This window comes from Paraphaeosphaeria sporulosa, assembly GCF_001642045.1.
Source record: "Paraphaeosphaeria sporulosa strain AP3s5-JAC2a unplaced genomic scaffold CC84scaffold_8, whole genome shotgun sequence".
NCBI lineage: Eukaryota > Fungi > Ascomycota > Dothideomycetes > Pleosporales > Didymosphaeriaceae > Paraphaeosphaeria > Paraphaeosphaeria sporulosa.
In genome coordinates this window covers 1,846,449-1,862,180 of record NW_017253367.1, presented here as the reverse complement: position 1 = coordinate 1,862,180, position 15,732 = coordinate 1,846,449, and the positions used below count along the sequence as shown (strand labels likewise).

General features: G+C 52.9%; 7 protein-coding genes across 7 annotated transcripts; 3 read left to right on the top strand and 4 right to left on the bottom strand.

Moving 5' to 3' along the window:
- Nucleotides 1-620: 620 nt before the first annotated feature.
- CC84DRAFT_1178733 (uncharacterized protein) lies at nt 621-1,797 on the top strand (the record flags this gene model as incomplete). Its single annotated transcript, XM_018180364.1, has 2 exons — nt 621-670; nt 717-1,797. The coding sequence occupies 2 exons, from the start codon at nt 621-623 to the stop codon at nt 1,795-1,797; spliced, it is 1,131 nt and encodes a 376-aa protein (XP_018033599.1).
- A 550-nt stretch (nt 1,798-2,347) lies between these two features.
- CC84DRAFT_1251412 (taurine dioxygenase family protein) lies at nt 2,348-3,727 on the top strand (the record flags this gene model as incomplete). Its single annotated transcript, XM_018184328.1, has 4 exons — nt 2,348-2,568; nt 2,606-2,989; nt 3,090-3,545; nt 3,598-3,727. 4 exons carry the CDS (start codon nt 2,348-2,350, stop codon nt 3,725-3,727), a joined length of 1,191 nt encoding a protein of 396 aa, XP_018033598.1.
- A 160-nt stretch (nt 3,728-3,887) lies between these two features.
- On the bottom strand, nt 3,888-4,899 carry CC84DRAFT_1220114 (uncharacterized protein; the record flags this gene model as incomplete). Its single annotated transcript, XM_018183137.1, has 3 exons — nt 3,888-4,067; nt 4,142-4,562; nt 4,625-4,899. The coding sequence occupies 3 exons, from the start codon at nt 4,897-4,899 to the stop codon at nt 3,888-3,890; spliced, it is 876 nt and encodes a 291-aa protein (XP_018033597.1).
- A 1,782-nt stretch (nt 4,900-6,681) lies between these two features.
- On the bottom strand, nt 6,682-8,572 carry CC84DRAFT_1151676 (uncharacterized protein). Its single transcript, XM_018176759.1, has 4 exons — nt 7,580-8,572; nt 7,350-7,531; nt 7,183-7,293; nt 6,682-7,127 (listed from the first exon to the last, which is right to left on the bottom strand). The coding sequence occupies exons 1-4, from the start codon at nt 8,346-8,348 to the stop codon at nt 6,735-6,737; spliced, it is 1,455 nt and encodes a 484-aa protein (XP_018033596.1). The 5' UTR covers nt 8,349-8,572; the 3' UTR covers nt 6,682-6,734.
- A 372-nt stretch (nt 8,573-8,944) lies between these two features.
- On the bottom strand, nt 8,945-10,215 carry CC84DRAFT_1198158 (oxidoreductase domain-containing protein; the record flags this gene model as incomplete). The annotated part of the gene is made up of 2 exons (XM_018181549.1): nt 8,945-10,136; nt 10,186-10,215. The coding sequence occupies 2 exons, from the start codon at nt 10,213-10,215 to the stop codon at nt 9,060-9,062; spliced, it is 1,107 nt and encodes a 368-aa protein (XP_018033595.1). The 3' UTR covers nt 8,945-9,059.
- Nucleotides 10,216-10,463: 248 nt separating this feature from the next.
- Nucleotides 10,464-12,248, bottom strand: CC84DRAFT_1261831 (Nitrilotriacetate monooxygenase component A/pristinamycin IIA synthase subunit A; the record flags this gene model as incomplete). The annotated part of the gene is made up of 3 exons (XM_018185101.1): nt 10,464-11,174; nt 11,244-12,174; nt 12,219-12,248. The coding sequence occupies 3 exons, from the start codon at nt 12,246-12,248 to the stop codon at nt 10,687-10,689; spliced, it is 1,449 nt and encodes a 482-aa protein (XP_018033594.1). The 3' UTR covers nt 10,464-10,686.
- A 744-nt stretch (nt 12,249-12,992) lies between these two features.
- Nucleotides 12,993-15,302, top strand: CC84DRAFT_1198156 (uncharacterized protein; the record flags this gene model as incomplete). Its single annotated transcript, XM_018181548.1, has 4 exons — nt 12,993-13,283; nt 13,345-13,606; nt 13,662-13,939; nt 13,989-15,302. The coding sequence occupies 4 exons, from the start codon at nt 12,993-12,995 to the stop codon at nt 15,300-15,302; spliced, it is 2,145 nt and encodes a 714-aa protein (XP_018033593.1).
- Between the last annotated feature and the right edge of the window lie 430 nt (nt 15,303-15,732).

Sequence of the window (15,732 nt, the reverse complement as noted above, 5' to 3'; positions counted from 1 at the left end):
TGCATAGCCTTGGTCGACGCTGGTGCGATGCTTGTATTGGTTTGTGGGTGGATATTGGGCGGGAAGAGTGGAGAGTTGTACATAGTTGCGCACGGGCTTCCATTCCAGCCAGAACACGCATTTCATCCCAACCCATCTCTGCACCATCACGGATACGGAGGATGGTCATCTCCCGGAAACACACCACGAAACAATCCAAAAGCATACACGGCTCTCACTATGCTCAGCAAAGGAAAACGCGGGTTCCATACGCGTCTTCCTGAGGCAATCAACCCCCGCCAAGCGCTTGGCCATGTGATGAAACGCCTCCCCGTTGCTCTGTTGAAACCCACCTTGACCACACGCAAACCCCGGGTCCGAAGATCCTCCGCCATGGCCGCGTCCAGCTGCGGATTTTCGGTTCCTTGCAACGAGTTTCAAGCACTTTGGCCAACGTTGCCGAGCTTAGCTTAAGCATTTACTATTGGACTTGACACGCCAAGCAGCACCCATCACCACCCTTGAAACTCCTCTGTGCTGCCCCGCATTTGCAACAGTGGAGAGCAAAATGGGCAGCTTTCCCAAGTATAAATCTGCGGATGGAGATCCAGGAATTTCCTTTTCCCGACTTTCTGCTAAAGATGCCGTTCATGAACCCTAAAGGCATGTCGACGCTCGGCCACACCTTCCGGTACGCATATGCATGAGGCTTCCTCGGCAGCTCTAACATCGTATAGAAACTTTGATCAGACCATTCTAACCGTAAAGGTTGGAAAGGGCGAGTACCCAGAGTCATTCAGCTGCCATCGCGAGCTTCTGCGAAGATGTTCAGCGTACTTCGACCGTGTCCTAGAGCAGCAGAGCTCTTCACCATACAAGGGCGGTGAAGCTGCGCTCGAACTAGACGATACGAACCCGGACGTCTTCGATGCGTTCATGATGTGGTTGTATACTGGATATATTCCGCATCATCTTATCGAAGGCGGAAAGGAGGTGCATGCGCCCTCACGTTCTATCGATCTGGGATCGAGCATGAATGGTAGCACGAACAGCACATCCGAAATTGATGCCAAGGACGGAGCCGATGATGTTGACACAGCATCATGGGGCATCTCGCTGGACAACGACGATGTCGATGCCCCGCCAGCAGAAGGATCGCAGAATGGGGACGTTCCGCCTACGTCCGAGAATGGTGCTGAAAAGGTCCCTGGTGATGCCGAAAGCGAGAAGAGCGCTCCAGCACCTCCAATTCGCTTGACCGCGGCAGAGAAGCCGGAGATCCCCAAAGAGACCTTGTGTCCCTGCTGCTCCAGGCCCTACAAATGGCGAGGACTGGAGGGCTTTCTTGAGCGCCGCTTCATTGCACTCTATATCTTCGCCCACAAGTACGAGATTCCGAAACTTCGCCACGCCGTCATCCTCGCTTGGCAAAAGAACGATGAGATTCTGCAGTCGATGCCCGACCACAGCAACGTAATCGATGCTTACGAAGGCCTCCCGACCGACTCGCCGCTGTGCAAGTACTTCCTCGACATGTACTGTGTCTACTGGGACCCGAAGAAAGATAATGAGCGGATGGTGTCTTTGCGGTCACAGCTCCCGCAAGCCTTTCTGTTCGAGCTTGCGACCACTCTTGCTCAGGGTGAGCGTCCGAAAACAGAGAAGGATTGGTGCGAGTGGCACGAGCATGAGGATGAGGCAGCTAAAAAGGCATGCACGGAAGATATGATGAAGGATGCTGCTGCCGCGAAAGCTCTGAAGAGGATCCGCGATGTCAAGGGCTGGAAGGGTCTGGTAATGAAGAAGGGCAAGAGGTAATATCAACTTCTCGACCACCAATGATGTGTTACTGCATGAGCAAGGCGTTTTGGGACGGTACTCGGACTATGGCCGCCCTGGTTGGCGCAGGCCACGGCCAAAATTAGATGAATGGTATACCCCCTTGTTGAACACACTACAACCTCTTATCAGTTCACCGTGCTTCCGATGCTATTCCCATTAGCTCATGCTTTTCATCACCAGAGACATGCAAACTTAGCGCCTATTGCGACAGCGCCCACCCTCCATGGTGCGCCGATAGCCATAGTCTAGCCACGGCTGTTTCGGGCACACACCGATGTTATACGTTCGGATGCTCGTAGTGCGGGGTGCCTATGTTGAAAGGGCTGGGGACGCATTGCGTGATGCAGCCGACAATTGCGTTAGGAACACAACATCGCGACTTCGGCCTACTGCTCGGCATGACATGACCTCCGAGGGCCTAAACATATAAAATAGTCGCGAATCATGGACGTATCGACTAAAGGAACTATACAGTTTTTCTTTTCAGTCGCTCAAGACTCTTCAAATCAAAGATCAGAACTTCATCATGGCACCTGGTATCTTGGAAGAGAATGCTTCCAAGCAAGCTCCCATAGATAACGCCCACGCATCTGAGCCTCTCAAGCCTTCTGGGGTTCTGGACAAGTTCGACTACGAGGAGGTCACGCCAATCATTGGCCGTGAATTCCCTCAACTCAACATCGTCGACGATCTTATCAATGCCGAGAACTCAGATGAGCTGCTACGGGAACTCGCTATCACCAGCATGTCTTCCAATTTGCCACTATATGCCCATAACTAACAGGTGCAAAGTTTCTCGCCGCGGTGTCGTGTTCTTCCGCTCCCAAGATAACCTCACCAACGATCTACAGAAGCAGCTCGTAGACCGCCTCGGCAAGCTCACACAGAAACCATCAGGCTCGACCCTGCACATCCACCCCGTACTCAATAACACCTCCGAATTTGGCGTTAACGACGCTGAGATCAGCACTATCAGCTCTAAGGCTCGCAAGCAGATCTTCAAGCACGACCGCCAAGCAGACAGGCGCCGCTACGATGCTGCGCAATGGCACTCTGACATTCAGTTCGAGCCTGTGCCAGCCGACTACACTTCTCTGCGGCTAGTAGAACTCCCACGGGACGAACGAGGTATCCCAACAGGCGGCGATACCCTTTGGGCAAGCGGATAGTACGTAACACCCCTGGTACCAGGCCGACATGTCTCAGTACTCGATGCTTTTTCTGTGACAATCTTTCCGACACCCACTGACTCATTCCCTCGCTTCCAGTGAGATCTACGATCGCTTCAGCGCCCCCTACCGCAAGTTCCTCGAGAGCCTCACCGCAACATTCTCAGGCGAGGGCTTCACCCGGGCCGCCGCCGCGAACCCTGACAAAGTAAAAATCCATGAAGGACCACGCGGCTCCCCATCCAACGTGGGCAAAGAGCTCTCCGCCGTGCACCCCGTCGTGCGCACAAACCCCGTCACAGGCTGGAAGTCTGTCTTCGCCCTGGGCCCGTTTCCCAAGCAGATCAACGAACTGCACTCGGACGAATCTGAGGAGCTGCTTAAGAAGCTGCTCAGTGTCATTCCAAACAGCCATGACTTGCAGGTGAGACTAAAGTGGAAAAACGAGAATGATTTGGCGATCTGGGATAATAGGAGTGTGTTTCACACCGCTACCTTTGACTATGAGAGCTTGGGCGAGCGGTTCGGGAACCGCGCTGTGGGGATTGGGGAAAGGTTGGTTTTTCCTTTTTGGAGGGTTTGGTGTGACGTGCTAACAGGGTGCCAGACCGTTCTTAGATCCCAACAGCAAATCACGGAGCGAAGCGCTGGCAGAGGAGGCTGGAGCAAAGGCTACCTTGCCTACGCGTAAGGCGGAAGGTGAGCAGAAGGAGCAGGTTCTCACAGGATCTGCGTAGAGCGAGGCGTAAATGGAGTGGCTGAGACAATACCGAAATCTCAACTGTTGAGTAGCTGCTTTCAATTCACTCGCCTAGCCCCGTGATGCACTATATCTTCTGAACCAAGCTGCAGGGTCCAACGCCAAATATGGAGCAAATCATGTGTGTGAGGCCCCAATCAACACAAGAGTATAACATTTGACGCACCGAGACTGGGAAGGGACTTAGCTAGGATTTGACAGTTCTTGTAATCGTCTGTATGACGTATGTCGGTCTGATTACCGTGGTAGTCGTCCGGGATGTGTATGTCACTACCTTCGCGCTGACGCTGATAAACGTTGATGTTATGGTCGAGGTCCTGTATACCGTCATATATACCGTTGACCCGGGTACATTTTGGACTTTGGGTCCGGCAGTGACCGTCGATCGTACGATTTGTGTAAGCGTTTGCGTGGTTGGGCGGATAATTGTCGAGACAATTGTGGTTCTCTGGACCGTCGGGACGACGAGGGTCGAGGTTGATGTGAAGCGCTGGGTGTTCGGGACAAGTACCGTTGATGTTGTCAATGCGGTGGCTCGCTGAGGCGTGGGGACGAGGAGCGTTGAGGTGGATGTTGATGTGGCAAATCGAGTGGCTGTCGCTAGGACCGTATCTGTTGTCGTCATGGTTATGGTACTCGTAGATAGGAGCGTCATCGTTGTTGTATTCACAGACACGGATGTGGTAGTAGATAGAGCGATGGTAGCGGTGGTCAGCTGAGTGACTGTCTCAGTAGAAGCGTAAGAAGGAAATGCGCAGTCCACATCGTAGTAGTAGTATGGCTGTGAATTGTCGCTGACAAAGAAGGTTTCACTGCCGTCAATCAGTCGTGCTTGTTCCGAGCGAGGCGATGTTGGAAAAGACAATAGACGAACAGGAATTCTGGGAAGAATTCGCAGTACTGGGCATCTGCGTCCGAGTAGTAGCTGTATCGGAAGCTCTTGCAACGTGGAAAATCCTTCTTGCAGAAGTCCGCACAAAGAGCGAACGTTGGTGGTGCCCTGAAGAAGAAGTTTCCCATGTAGTAGGTCGTCCCTGCGGCGTTGTGCGTCCCGATATCACCACAAATTTGACCCGCCTCCACCAGTCCTACAAGAGGTCCGAGAGTTACCCATGCTAAAGACAGGAGCAGACGGTGTAGGCTGGACATGACGTTAAGAGATGATTGGTGAATGGCGGAGGCAAAGAGTGCCATGTCCTTCAAATGAATCTGCCGCGCGCTTATGATGTCTCCTTTGCGTCCTGCACCAGCAGATGTTTACTTCAGTAAATTGTGGAATTCGCGCGTATGGAGGAATGTGCTAGGTTTCGTCACTGGCCATACCGCTGTGTCATCGCGTCTATATCCGCGCGGTATGGAGTAGAAGATAACATCCTCAATTAGAGGGGTTGGTATTTGATAATGGTGTTTGAAGATTTCCATGGTTTTGGATTCCGTAAAGTGATTTAGATATTTTGTCCGAGGGCATTGGGGCTCAGAGAGGGATATATAAGACACGTATGAAGGGAGGGGTATATTACCTTTTATGTATCATTCCTATTATTTATTATTCGGCGCAAGCGCCGTGGACATGCCAATTGAAGGAAATAATCGCGTTACACCATCTTTTCGCGTTCCACTCGGCAGCGAACCTCCGGTCCTCGAGCAACGCGAGAACAACCTCACAGGCTGGAAGAGAAATGCAGAGAAGGCCCGATTCGGTTCTCAGTCCCCCTGAAAAAAATCTCGGATATTATTGGCTATCTCAAAGAATAGCATGTACACCGGAAGTCAGTCACATGGCACAGCAACTCGTACGGAGTTATCCAGACGACGCGCCACAGTGTAGCCTTAGTGACCAGTTCAACCCACACGCATGCGAGCGGAGAACGGACCGGACAGCTTTGAGGTGCTAAGTTCTCGTTTTCGCTTAAGCTTCGTCGATACGAGGCGCCATAAGGCTGGTGTCAAGGTTGGTGAATGGGTCCTCGCTTAGCGCAGGAGCAGGCTATAGCGAATACGTGGGGGAGCTGAAACTGGTGGATGATATCGCGAAGATCCCAGACCTGCGAAGATATGATCTGTGAACTGATAAGTATGGGAGCTCGAGCATATGGGGTTGAATCTGAGTTGTCCAGACGCACATCCATCCTTGATCGCAACGATGTACGCCCTTTTCCACACGTTCATTTTTCTTGCTCTGTGCCACCCCATCCTTATTTGCGCTGCTTTCGTTGACCCATATCCCGTCTCGGACTGCTCTTCAGGCATCAGCTTTGGCTACGCGACCTGCCCCAACCAACCTGGCTGCTGTGCAGGCGGCGCAGCCTGTTGCGCCGGCGGTTGTTGTCCCATTACCGCTTGGTGCGTAAACCAAGGCTCTGCAGACGAAGGATGTTGTCCCGTAAGCGACTCCACGTACTGCGGTGCTAGCGTCGCATCTTTCGTAAGTTTTCATTCCTCTCAGAGGTCATGTTGTAAAAGATCGAGCTCATTATGGATTCAAGAGCGCACCGGCGTGTACGGCTGGCGCTGGCGCCCCGAAACCCTCGAAGCAGTGTGTTTCAGCGGATGATGACTGGTTGTGTCCACCTGGATCGGTTTGCGGGTTAGCGGTTTCGGCATGTCTTCCCTTCCCTGAGGCAGAGTGTACGTCGGATGCTTCGGATGATGTATCGTCGCCAACAGCGACACCGGACCCGTCTACATCTGACGACACTGCAACAGTAGATGTAACTTCAACAGAGACTGGGTCAGCTAGTTCCAGTGGCGGATCGGGCACTCCAGCTGCGGCAACTTCGCGACAAGGGGATGCGGTGGAACTTCCCCTGCCCTCAATGGGCATAGCCATTGGTCTGGGATTGGTTTTTGTGCTGCTGATGTGAGCCATCAGTCTGTCAAAGATTCCCGTCGCAGTCATTCTGCAACATTTCTGCGCTTATGCAATGTCAAGTTCTAATATCAGATACCTCCCTATAGTAGATAATAAATAGTCACCGCTTTTCTTACGCGGCACCCCCACCGACCTTGGTCTTTTCTTTCTCCGAGCTGTCCTCTGAAACCGAGTTCCTCCGTATCTGTGCAACGTCTTGACCTTCCGTCAGTCCCTTGCCTTCCAAGACATGGTTTGGAATAACAGCGCCCTCCTCACGATGATCGTAGTTCGTGTCTTTGATATGATAGATGCCCAGGTAGTAAAAACTGCATATGCCGAGAACGTAGAAGAGGAGAACTCCGCCAGCCTCCGCAATGAAAGGAATTTTGATAGAATCAAGACCGAAACACACGGCTTCACCCGCGCCGAGAACGCCACGGAACACACCGACGTAGTGGGTCAACTTTTGTGGAGAATTAGTGATAGCACCGATCCAGTAGTAAACGATGTTGTGCCACAGTTGCTATCAATAGATTAGTGTCTTGATGAACACGCGTTGCCCATCTCGTTACACTTACTGAAAAGACCCAGTTCAACATGAAAAGCACGAAAATCCAGCCAAACCTGGGTTCATCCCAGTCGGTAGGGTCCGTGACGGTGACATTACGGTCGTAATTGCGCACACGAATCTGCGATATCATCAACGTCAGTTCACGTGATTCGAAACCAAAAAAACGAGCCATACCATTTCCCACACCCAAGCGGCGAGTAATGGAACAGCAACGACTGTCAAGCCAATGAGACCGCGCTTGCGTCTCCCCCAGTATGGACGGTCGAGGATCCACTGTAACGCCCACCCAGCAGGGATCTGTAAGCAAACAGCGACAAAAGACAACAACGACCGAGCGCGGAGGCCGTTCAGGTAGGCTGCAAAAGTTAGAACATTTTCATCAAAGCTCTAAGGTGTAATCCTACCATTAACAGACCCGCTGTATACCAAGAAGCATTCAGCTGGAAAGAATGCTGGCAACATCATGAGGAGAATCGGATCGCTGAAGATCAACAAGTTCGACCTCAGCTCTTCCCAGGCCCCACGAGCCGGATGTACAGCTACTGTTGATCCGTCATCTCGTCGAAGCTTCTGTGGACGTTTTAGAAGCAAAGTGATGAGACCGCCGACAATCATAATGATGATAAACGAAATATAAACCGGCCGAGGCACGCCAGCTGCAGTGTTCTTGTTCCTGTTGATGATAACCGGAATGATGCCGCCGATGACCGAACCAAGACCTTGCATGTTCATCAACATAGTCGCATACGCGCCCTTGTCTTTTTCTTCGGGGTACGCAGTTGCAATGTAGCCCGCCGTGATGAAGACCATGCCAGCTCCAATTCCAATGATCGGACCAGCGGCATACGGGTATCCCGTTTTGCCTATCTCGTCGTAGTACCAGAGCGAACCAACGTAAATAGCGTACGTCTGTACGCCGAGACACATGGTGATTCCTGGGCCCAGCTTGTTCAAAATGGAACCGCCAAAAGACGAAGAGAAGAACCAGACGGAGCACAACGTCGCATTGACAACTTGGACGACGTGTGCTGAATCCGGTCTGCCGCCACCGGCTCCCAGCAGGTTGAGCGCAACATAAATGCCAGCTGATGCTCCAACGCCAATTCCACTGATGATGTTCTGTACCCACGGGCTGTGGTAGCGGATCTCGCGTCCGAAGAATTTCAGCGTCATTGTGACCGCATTCGAAAGGATAGAAGAAAGTAAAGGGAACACGGAGCGAGGGGAGGACGAACGTTTGCAGGACCGTGCAAGTGTGGAGTGTGGAGAATTATAGAGGTGACGAGAACATGGTTCAAGAGGGGCCGCCAAGTTTCGCGGCAAGAACCCGGAAGCCGTATCTCTCAAACGACAATCTTGTACGATCCTGGGAAGGCGTAAGAAGCGGATAAAGTAAAGACGCCCACAATTGGCGAACCATCGTTAAGTCTTGCGCAGGGTACTTGCAAGCGCAGCCTCGGGTACGGCTATGACTCGGCTAGTGCACGCCAGTCCGTAAGTGGGGGCCTGGTTTTGTGGGACTCGGCCTGTTGCCGAGCGTGCGGCAATAGAAAGTATTTGCGATTTGCATTGCCAGCATTCCACGTCCAGGTTGCAAGCTGACTGCGACGTGCATGGGGCGTAGTGTTGTGGTATTCCTGCGCATATGTACCTGTGCATTAGTGTGGAGTGTGATGTCATACTCCTTGAGACGAGTATACCGCGCAATTCTCACACGAGTTTGAAACGACTCTGCTAAGTCGGATTGCTGGGTAATCATGAATTGATTTCTCAGAATGATTTTCCCGTAATATTTATATCCACATAAATCCGTTCGTTGCTATGAAGGGCGCCCTAAGATGCATAATGCCCCCCACATGTTCAATGTCGAGCCTCGAACATGAATCAATCCCAAACTTGGCGGCAACTGACATTGATCCGCTTCGTCCCCATATAACCCTTCCACTTCTTGTACATCTTCTTCTCTTCTGGTGTTGCGTTCGGTGTACCCACAGGCCAGTCGGATAAATAAGAAGGACAGGTACTCGGAATTGTTCGAGCCATTGCATGCCAGGCCCACCTTGCTTGTCCCGTCAGATGCACAACATCTCCACTCCGGACTCTTATAGCGACGGTCCTCGGCGCGTTATCTCCTTCGCCTCCATCCTCTCCTCGGGCCATAATGAAGATACCATCACAACCTACACTAAAACTGGCAAGGGCGCGCTGGCACTGCTCGCTGACATCGCGATGTACAGGCATGAAGTCTTTCGCTCCGTACATTAAGACAACCCCTGATTCAGGTCGAATATGTGGGAACAGGCCAGTGACTAAGGTGGATAGATCCGCGGGGAAAGGTGTGGCATGCTTTGCATAGCTACGCGTGGGCCAGTCGTATTGTTCGCCGAGCGTAAGCCAACGTAGTTTGGTGTAGAGAGCTTGCTCGGTATTTAGCTGCTTGTGCTTATCCGGTATTTTCGGTGCCAGTATGTCTTCTTCAGCCGCTCGCTCGCGCAGAAAGAAGGAGCTTTCAAAGCGATGGGAGGTTGGCGATGATGATTTCGGTGGATAGGGAACGTCGTAATCCGCCTGAAGGTTCATCTTATGGCCAGGGTCCGCGAGATCTCGATGCATCAAACAAGATGTAAACAAAACCTGTGTTTCGGGCGGCAGAAGAGCTGGAACAACCTGCAGGCCTGGAAAGTCTCGATGTTCGAAGAAAGGAACATCTTCTACAGTCGTATCAAGTGGCTTTCCTCCAGCATATGCTTCACAAGCGGCCTGCACTTGCTCTCCTGGGATTGCACCCGCTAATCTCCATATATTTCTCTTTTCTTTCGTAAATGTCTCCCAGTTACTCAGGTCCTGGACGTTAGTATCATTTTCTAGGTCCGCCCTTCGCATGCTTTGGTATTTCCAATGTTGTCTTTGGATAAACTCCGGAGGCTGTGCATGGGTATCATGATGCACGGATCCCTTCTTCTAGTGTATGTCAGTACCACTCGTCTGAAATTGGTGATGACCTACGGACTTCAACAGCAGCCGCTGTCGATAGGTCCATAGCGCGCTGTTTCACGACTTGGCACGCAGGCCTTGGCAATCTGTGAGATACACCACAACTACTAGACGACACTTTGATGAAGTGGAGAAGATCCTTACGACCTGTCCTTATTGACATGAGGCTTCAAGATTTGGCTTGTTGGTCGCGCACGTGTGAATTGAGGCCTCGAAAAGTTTTGCCGGTCTGGTGGCTCGTGCGCAGCTCGTCTGCACCTGCCTTTTCCAATCCCACTTTCCCTTAAACGTTTAGCCGTTCATCCACGCCACTAACGTCACAACCCAATGCCCCAGGATGGCAAACACTGTCAACCACTCTGTATCTATGGTGACATAGCGGTCGAGTCAGAGTGCATCCCTTCGATACCACAGACGTCTATACGCTCTTGCCTATCAAAGATCTTGGGACCATGACCCCTGGTCTGATGGCTCCCCCTCGAGAACACTACGAGACAAGCGCATAGCACGCGCTACTTCATCGCTGATACTGCGGGACGTCTTCTCCAGTAGCCCACTTGAACCTAGAGCCAGGATGGTCATCTAGAAGTCTCTTCGACCCGAGGAATACCTCCCTCGCAGTCGCGCCCTCCTTGTCGACTGACGTCCTAAATTTACCGCGTCGTTGCAGTTCCGGGATCAAATACCTCGATATATCCTCAAAGGTGCCCGGATTAACGACATGTGCCAGATTGAATCCGTCCACGCCTGATATATCAAACCATCGCTCAAGCTCGTCAGCTACCTTTTCAGGTCCCCCGATGATCTTGGCTTGCATTCCACCAAGACTGAGATACTCAACGATCCTTCGCTTGGTCCAGGGCTCGTTTTCTGTTCCTGGTACTGTGGCTGACCAACGTGCTACCAGAGACTGCAGACGCGGAGAATCGCTCAGACGGAAGTCTTCATCGTCGGCATGTTTGGATAGGTCGACTCCAGTCCAACCACCAAACAGCGCCAGTGCACCTACAAAGAGATGATTAAACTAAGCCCGATTCGGACCAAGGAAAATATTGGATGCGGAAACCAACGTACCTTCGGAGTCAGAGTATCTAATGAACTCTTTCCGTTGCTCCTCGGCTTCCTCGTCATTGGCACCAACAATCACACCAATACCTACGATGACCTTGATATGCCTCGGGTCTCTTCCTTCCCGCTGAGCAACTGCACGAATATTATCCACGGTCTTCTTCACAATCTCTGGCGTCTGACCACCAACAAAAATAGCTTCTCCGTGCTTGCCACCAAACCCATTTCCCGCCTCCGACACGCCAGCCTGGAACAAGAACGGCGTACGCTGCGGCGACGGTTCGCAAAAGTGCGGTCCCGGAACCTCGAAGTATTTCCCCTTGTGTAGGATCTGGCGCACTCCATCAGCAGCAATGTAAGTGCCCGTATCGCGGTCTGCCCGCACGGCGTCGTCTCTGAAGCTACCCTCCCACAACTTGTAGACCACGTCCATATATTCGTGGGCAATGGCGTAGCGCTCGTCGTGGGGAATTTGTTCTTTCAAACCATGATTGCGTGCGGCACTGTCAAGATATGATGTAACAATGTTCCATGCAATTCGGCCCTCTGCCAAATGATCTACCGTCGTAAACCTTCGTGCGAGCGCGTACGGCTTCTCATAGGTTGCACTGGCCGTCACGCCGAAGATCAGGTTTTTGGTCGCAGCTGCCATGGCTGGGACTAGATAAAGAGGATCGTTGACGGGAAATTGAGCTCCAGCTCCCAAAGCCGGAACGACATTGGCAGGACCTTTGTACACATCGTATGGACCCAGTGTATCAGCAATGAACATCGCATGGAACCCGGCTTCGTCCAAAAGTTTCGCCAAGTCCGTCCAGAAGGACAGTTTCTTGTAGTTGTCTGTTTTACTCCTGGGATGACGCCAGAGTCCGGCCGCTAGATGGCTAGGAGTGTTCATTACGAAGGCATTCAGAATCATCTGTTTCTTTCCTGTGCCCTACTCATGGTAAGTATCGAACTCATGATTGCGCAATGACTTACATTGGCCTGATGTCCTACATCGGCCGCCATGGTGGACAAGATAATGCCGTTACACCTCTGGGGTAATGAGAACACGAGTAGTAGCTGCGAGATTCTGTAAGAAGTGCGTTTGAACAGCTCCTGACCATGAGTTATTCAATCACCTCGAGAAATATCCACCTCAACTTTGACGTTCTCCTACTGATCCGAAATAGGATTAGGTCCAATTTTCGCAATCCTATGCATGTCGCACGCCAAAGCCAGGTTGCACCTCCCGTCGACGACGGCACCTTCGAACCGTTGCTCGCCCCGATATTCGTGCTCGTTAGTATGTTCACATTCCCCGCTTTAGCGCAGGTCGCTCTTGTCGCAGCCAGTGAAGCGTTCCCAAGGCTACGGGCGCCCCCAACGCTTCGCACGCAAAGGATAATGCTTATCACGATCCAAGGAGTTCTAGCTTAGTGGCGTTGAGGTGAAATCCTAGTAGCCCGATATCAATCTCAAATGAGGCATCGATCTACATGTAGAATCCATGCTATGCGTGGGACTCTTCGTCTCCAGTGTGTAATAGCGCAATTGTAACGACCGAGCGCATCATTCGCAGTTCATTTGGGGGTATGCCGCGAGTCAAGGTTTCGTTCCCTCGCGGCGTGAAGGAGAAGAGCGCATCCACTATATTATTGGAGTTGGTACATTGCGGAGTCCGCCGCACAGCGCGGTAGCCATCGACAATTATCGCGAGCACAGCCAACAACGGCAACTACCTCGGTATCCGATCGCTGTATCATTAGAAAAATGTCGTCTCTCCAGCTCGGCGTCAGTGGCATAGCACTCGTCCCCCAGTCCACCGGATATGCCTTACTCATCGGCCTCGGAGTTGCTTTCTGCGGCGTTATTCTCGTGGCACTTCAGATCCAAAAGGCCTATCTCTCTGAGGACTCGGGTACATCAGAGATGTTCATGGTGGCGAATCGGAGCGTAGGGACAGGTTTGACGGCGTCAGCGGTGTTTTCGTCTTGGATGTGGATCAACGAGACAGTGTTTGCAGCAGCTATGTGTTACCGCTTTGGTATTGCGGTGCCTTTGGTACGTCATTTTCCGGTGTATATTGCAAGAGAGAATCTGGTACTAACGAGTATATGTTTAGTGGTGGGCTACCGGGTTATGCTTCCAGATCGCACTCATGGCTGCATTGGGCGTGCTCGCCAAAATCAGAGTGCCTTACGCGCACACGTCTTTGGAGATCATTCGGATGAGATATGGAAAGATCGGTCATGTTGTGTTCATTATCCTCAACATAACGAATAACGTCTTTGGATGCGCGTCCATGATCTTGACCGGATCACAGCTTGTCTACGGCATCTCGGGGATTCACTTCGCGGCCGCCACTGTGCTGATTCCGCTAGGAGGTATGATTGCTTTCGATGCTGTGGAATACGCAAAATACTTACCATATCTCGTCAGTTGTGCTGTATACTGCAGTGGGCGGACTCAAGGCCACATTCCTGACGGACTACCTTCACACGGCAATTGCTCTGCTGCTAATCATCTACTTCACCCTTGAAGTCTTGACCAACGAAGCAGTAGGCGGACTCGGAGGTCTTTATGACAAAGTCATGGCAAATGCATCCGCGAACTTCATCGAAGGCAACTTCGAAGGATCAGTGCTCACGTTCAAGTCCAAGCAAGCCATCATCTGGGCCCTAATCCTCAAGTTTGGCAACCTCGCGCTCGTCGTCATGGCAAGTATCAACAACCATATGCCAGCGTGCTGCACTAATTCGCACCCAGGACACCGCCTTCTGGCAGAAGTCATTCGCAACCGAAGTCAACGCAACAGTCCCCGGTTATAACCTTGCCGCGCTCGCCATCTTTGGCGTGCCCTGGGGCCTAGGTACCGTGTTCGGGTTGACCGCGCGCGCCCTCCACAACACCCCCATCTGGCCCACGTACCCCTCTCCGCTTACCCAAGCCCAAGTCAACGCCGGCCTCGTGATGCCGTACACCGTCAAAGCGCTCATCGGCGCCCCCGGCATCGCCGCCTTCTTCGTCCTCCTCTTCATGGCCCTCACCAGCACCGTCTCCTCCTCCATGATCGCCGTCAGCAGCATCCTCTCCTTCGACGTTTACAAGACCTATCTCAACCCGCGGGCGTCGGACAAGACCCTCGTGCACGTGAGCCACCTCACCGTCATCTTCCACGGCGTCTTTATCACGGGCGTCGCCCTCGCGCTCAACTACGGCGGTGCAAATATGACCTGGATCGGGTACTTCCGCCCCATACTTTCCTGCCCGGGGATCATCCCGTTGGCTCTCACGCTTCTCTGGGACCGCCAAACCTGCCTTGCTGCCATCTTATCCCCCATCCTGGGCTTCTTCACCGGGCTGGCCATATGGCTTGGCACCTCGAAAGCTTTGTACGGCGAGATCAGCATGGCGAGCACGGGCATGGGTCTGCCGGCGCTGTACGGCGCGACAGCATCCTTCTTCTCGCCCGCACTGTACTCTGTGCTGCTTAGCTCGTACAAGCCGTCCGTCTTCGACTGGGCCGTGTTCCTGCGCATCGAGCTTGCGGAGGAGACGCAGTTGGCGCGGAGTAGCGGTGCGCTGCCCGCCAGCGATGCCACAAGCGCGGCAGACGAGGACGACGAGAAGGCGACGCAGCCGCACACCGAAAAGGCAGTCGCAGGGCCGGATATCTCGATCCTCGCGCCCAACCCAGAGCACTCGCCTACCGTCCAGAAGAACAACGCTGCCATCTTCGCTTCTCCTTCTCCCCCTTCGTCCTCCCTCTCCCTCACGCACCCAACACACCCCTTCCCTCCGGCCACCCTGCGCAAGCTGCACTGGTGGCACCGCGTCGCATGGGCCTGGTTCGGCGTCATCGTTCTCGTAACCTTCGTCGCGTGGCCGCTCCCGCTGTACCGGGACTACATCTTCACGCGGAGTTTCTTCGCTGGGTGGGTAGGCGTTGCGATAGCGTGGCAGTTTTTTGCGTTTGCGGCTGTGGTCGTGTATCCGGTGTATGACGGGTGGAGCGAGATTGCGAAGGGGGCGAGGGGGGTGTGGGGGGCCGTGAAGGGGTGGGTGGGTAGCAGGGGCTGAAGGGGTGTCAGTCGAGCACTTCGTACCGTGTCCGATGTTTTGTGCGGGGCTGCTCGACTCCCACGTGCAACTGTGGTTGTAAAGACCGAGTGCGACTGTAAATCGAGCCACCCTATGTGACAAGCACCGCCGTGACCGCGATCCACACCAGAGCAGGTTTCTACTGCCCATTCCGCCGCGTGGCGGATACTTGTGTAGACACTTGCGACAGAGCTATATGCACTCCTGTTTCCATGCTACCCAGGAGAACATTTTGTTGATGGAGAGGGCAAAAGTATGCTTGACTGCACAGATAGCACCGCTCGTGCATCTGCCACTTCACACTCGATGACTACGCGCCCCCATCACTTCTCGCGTCCCGCACCGCACTGCGACATCACCTTCGCACATCACTGCCACACACATGCACAAGCCCACGCCATCTCAAAGC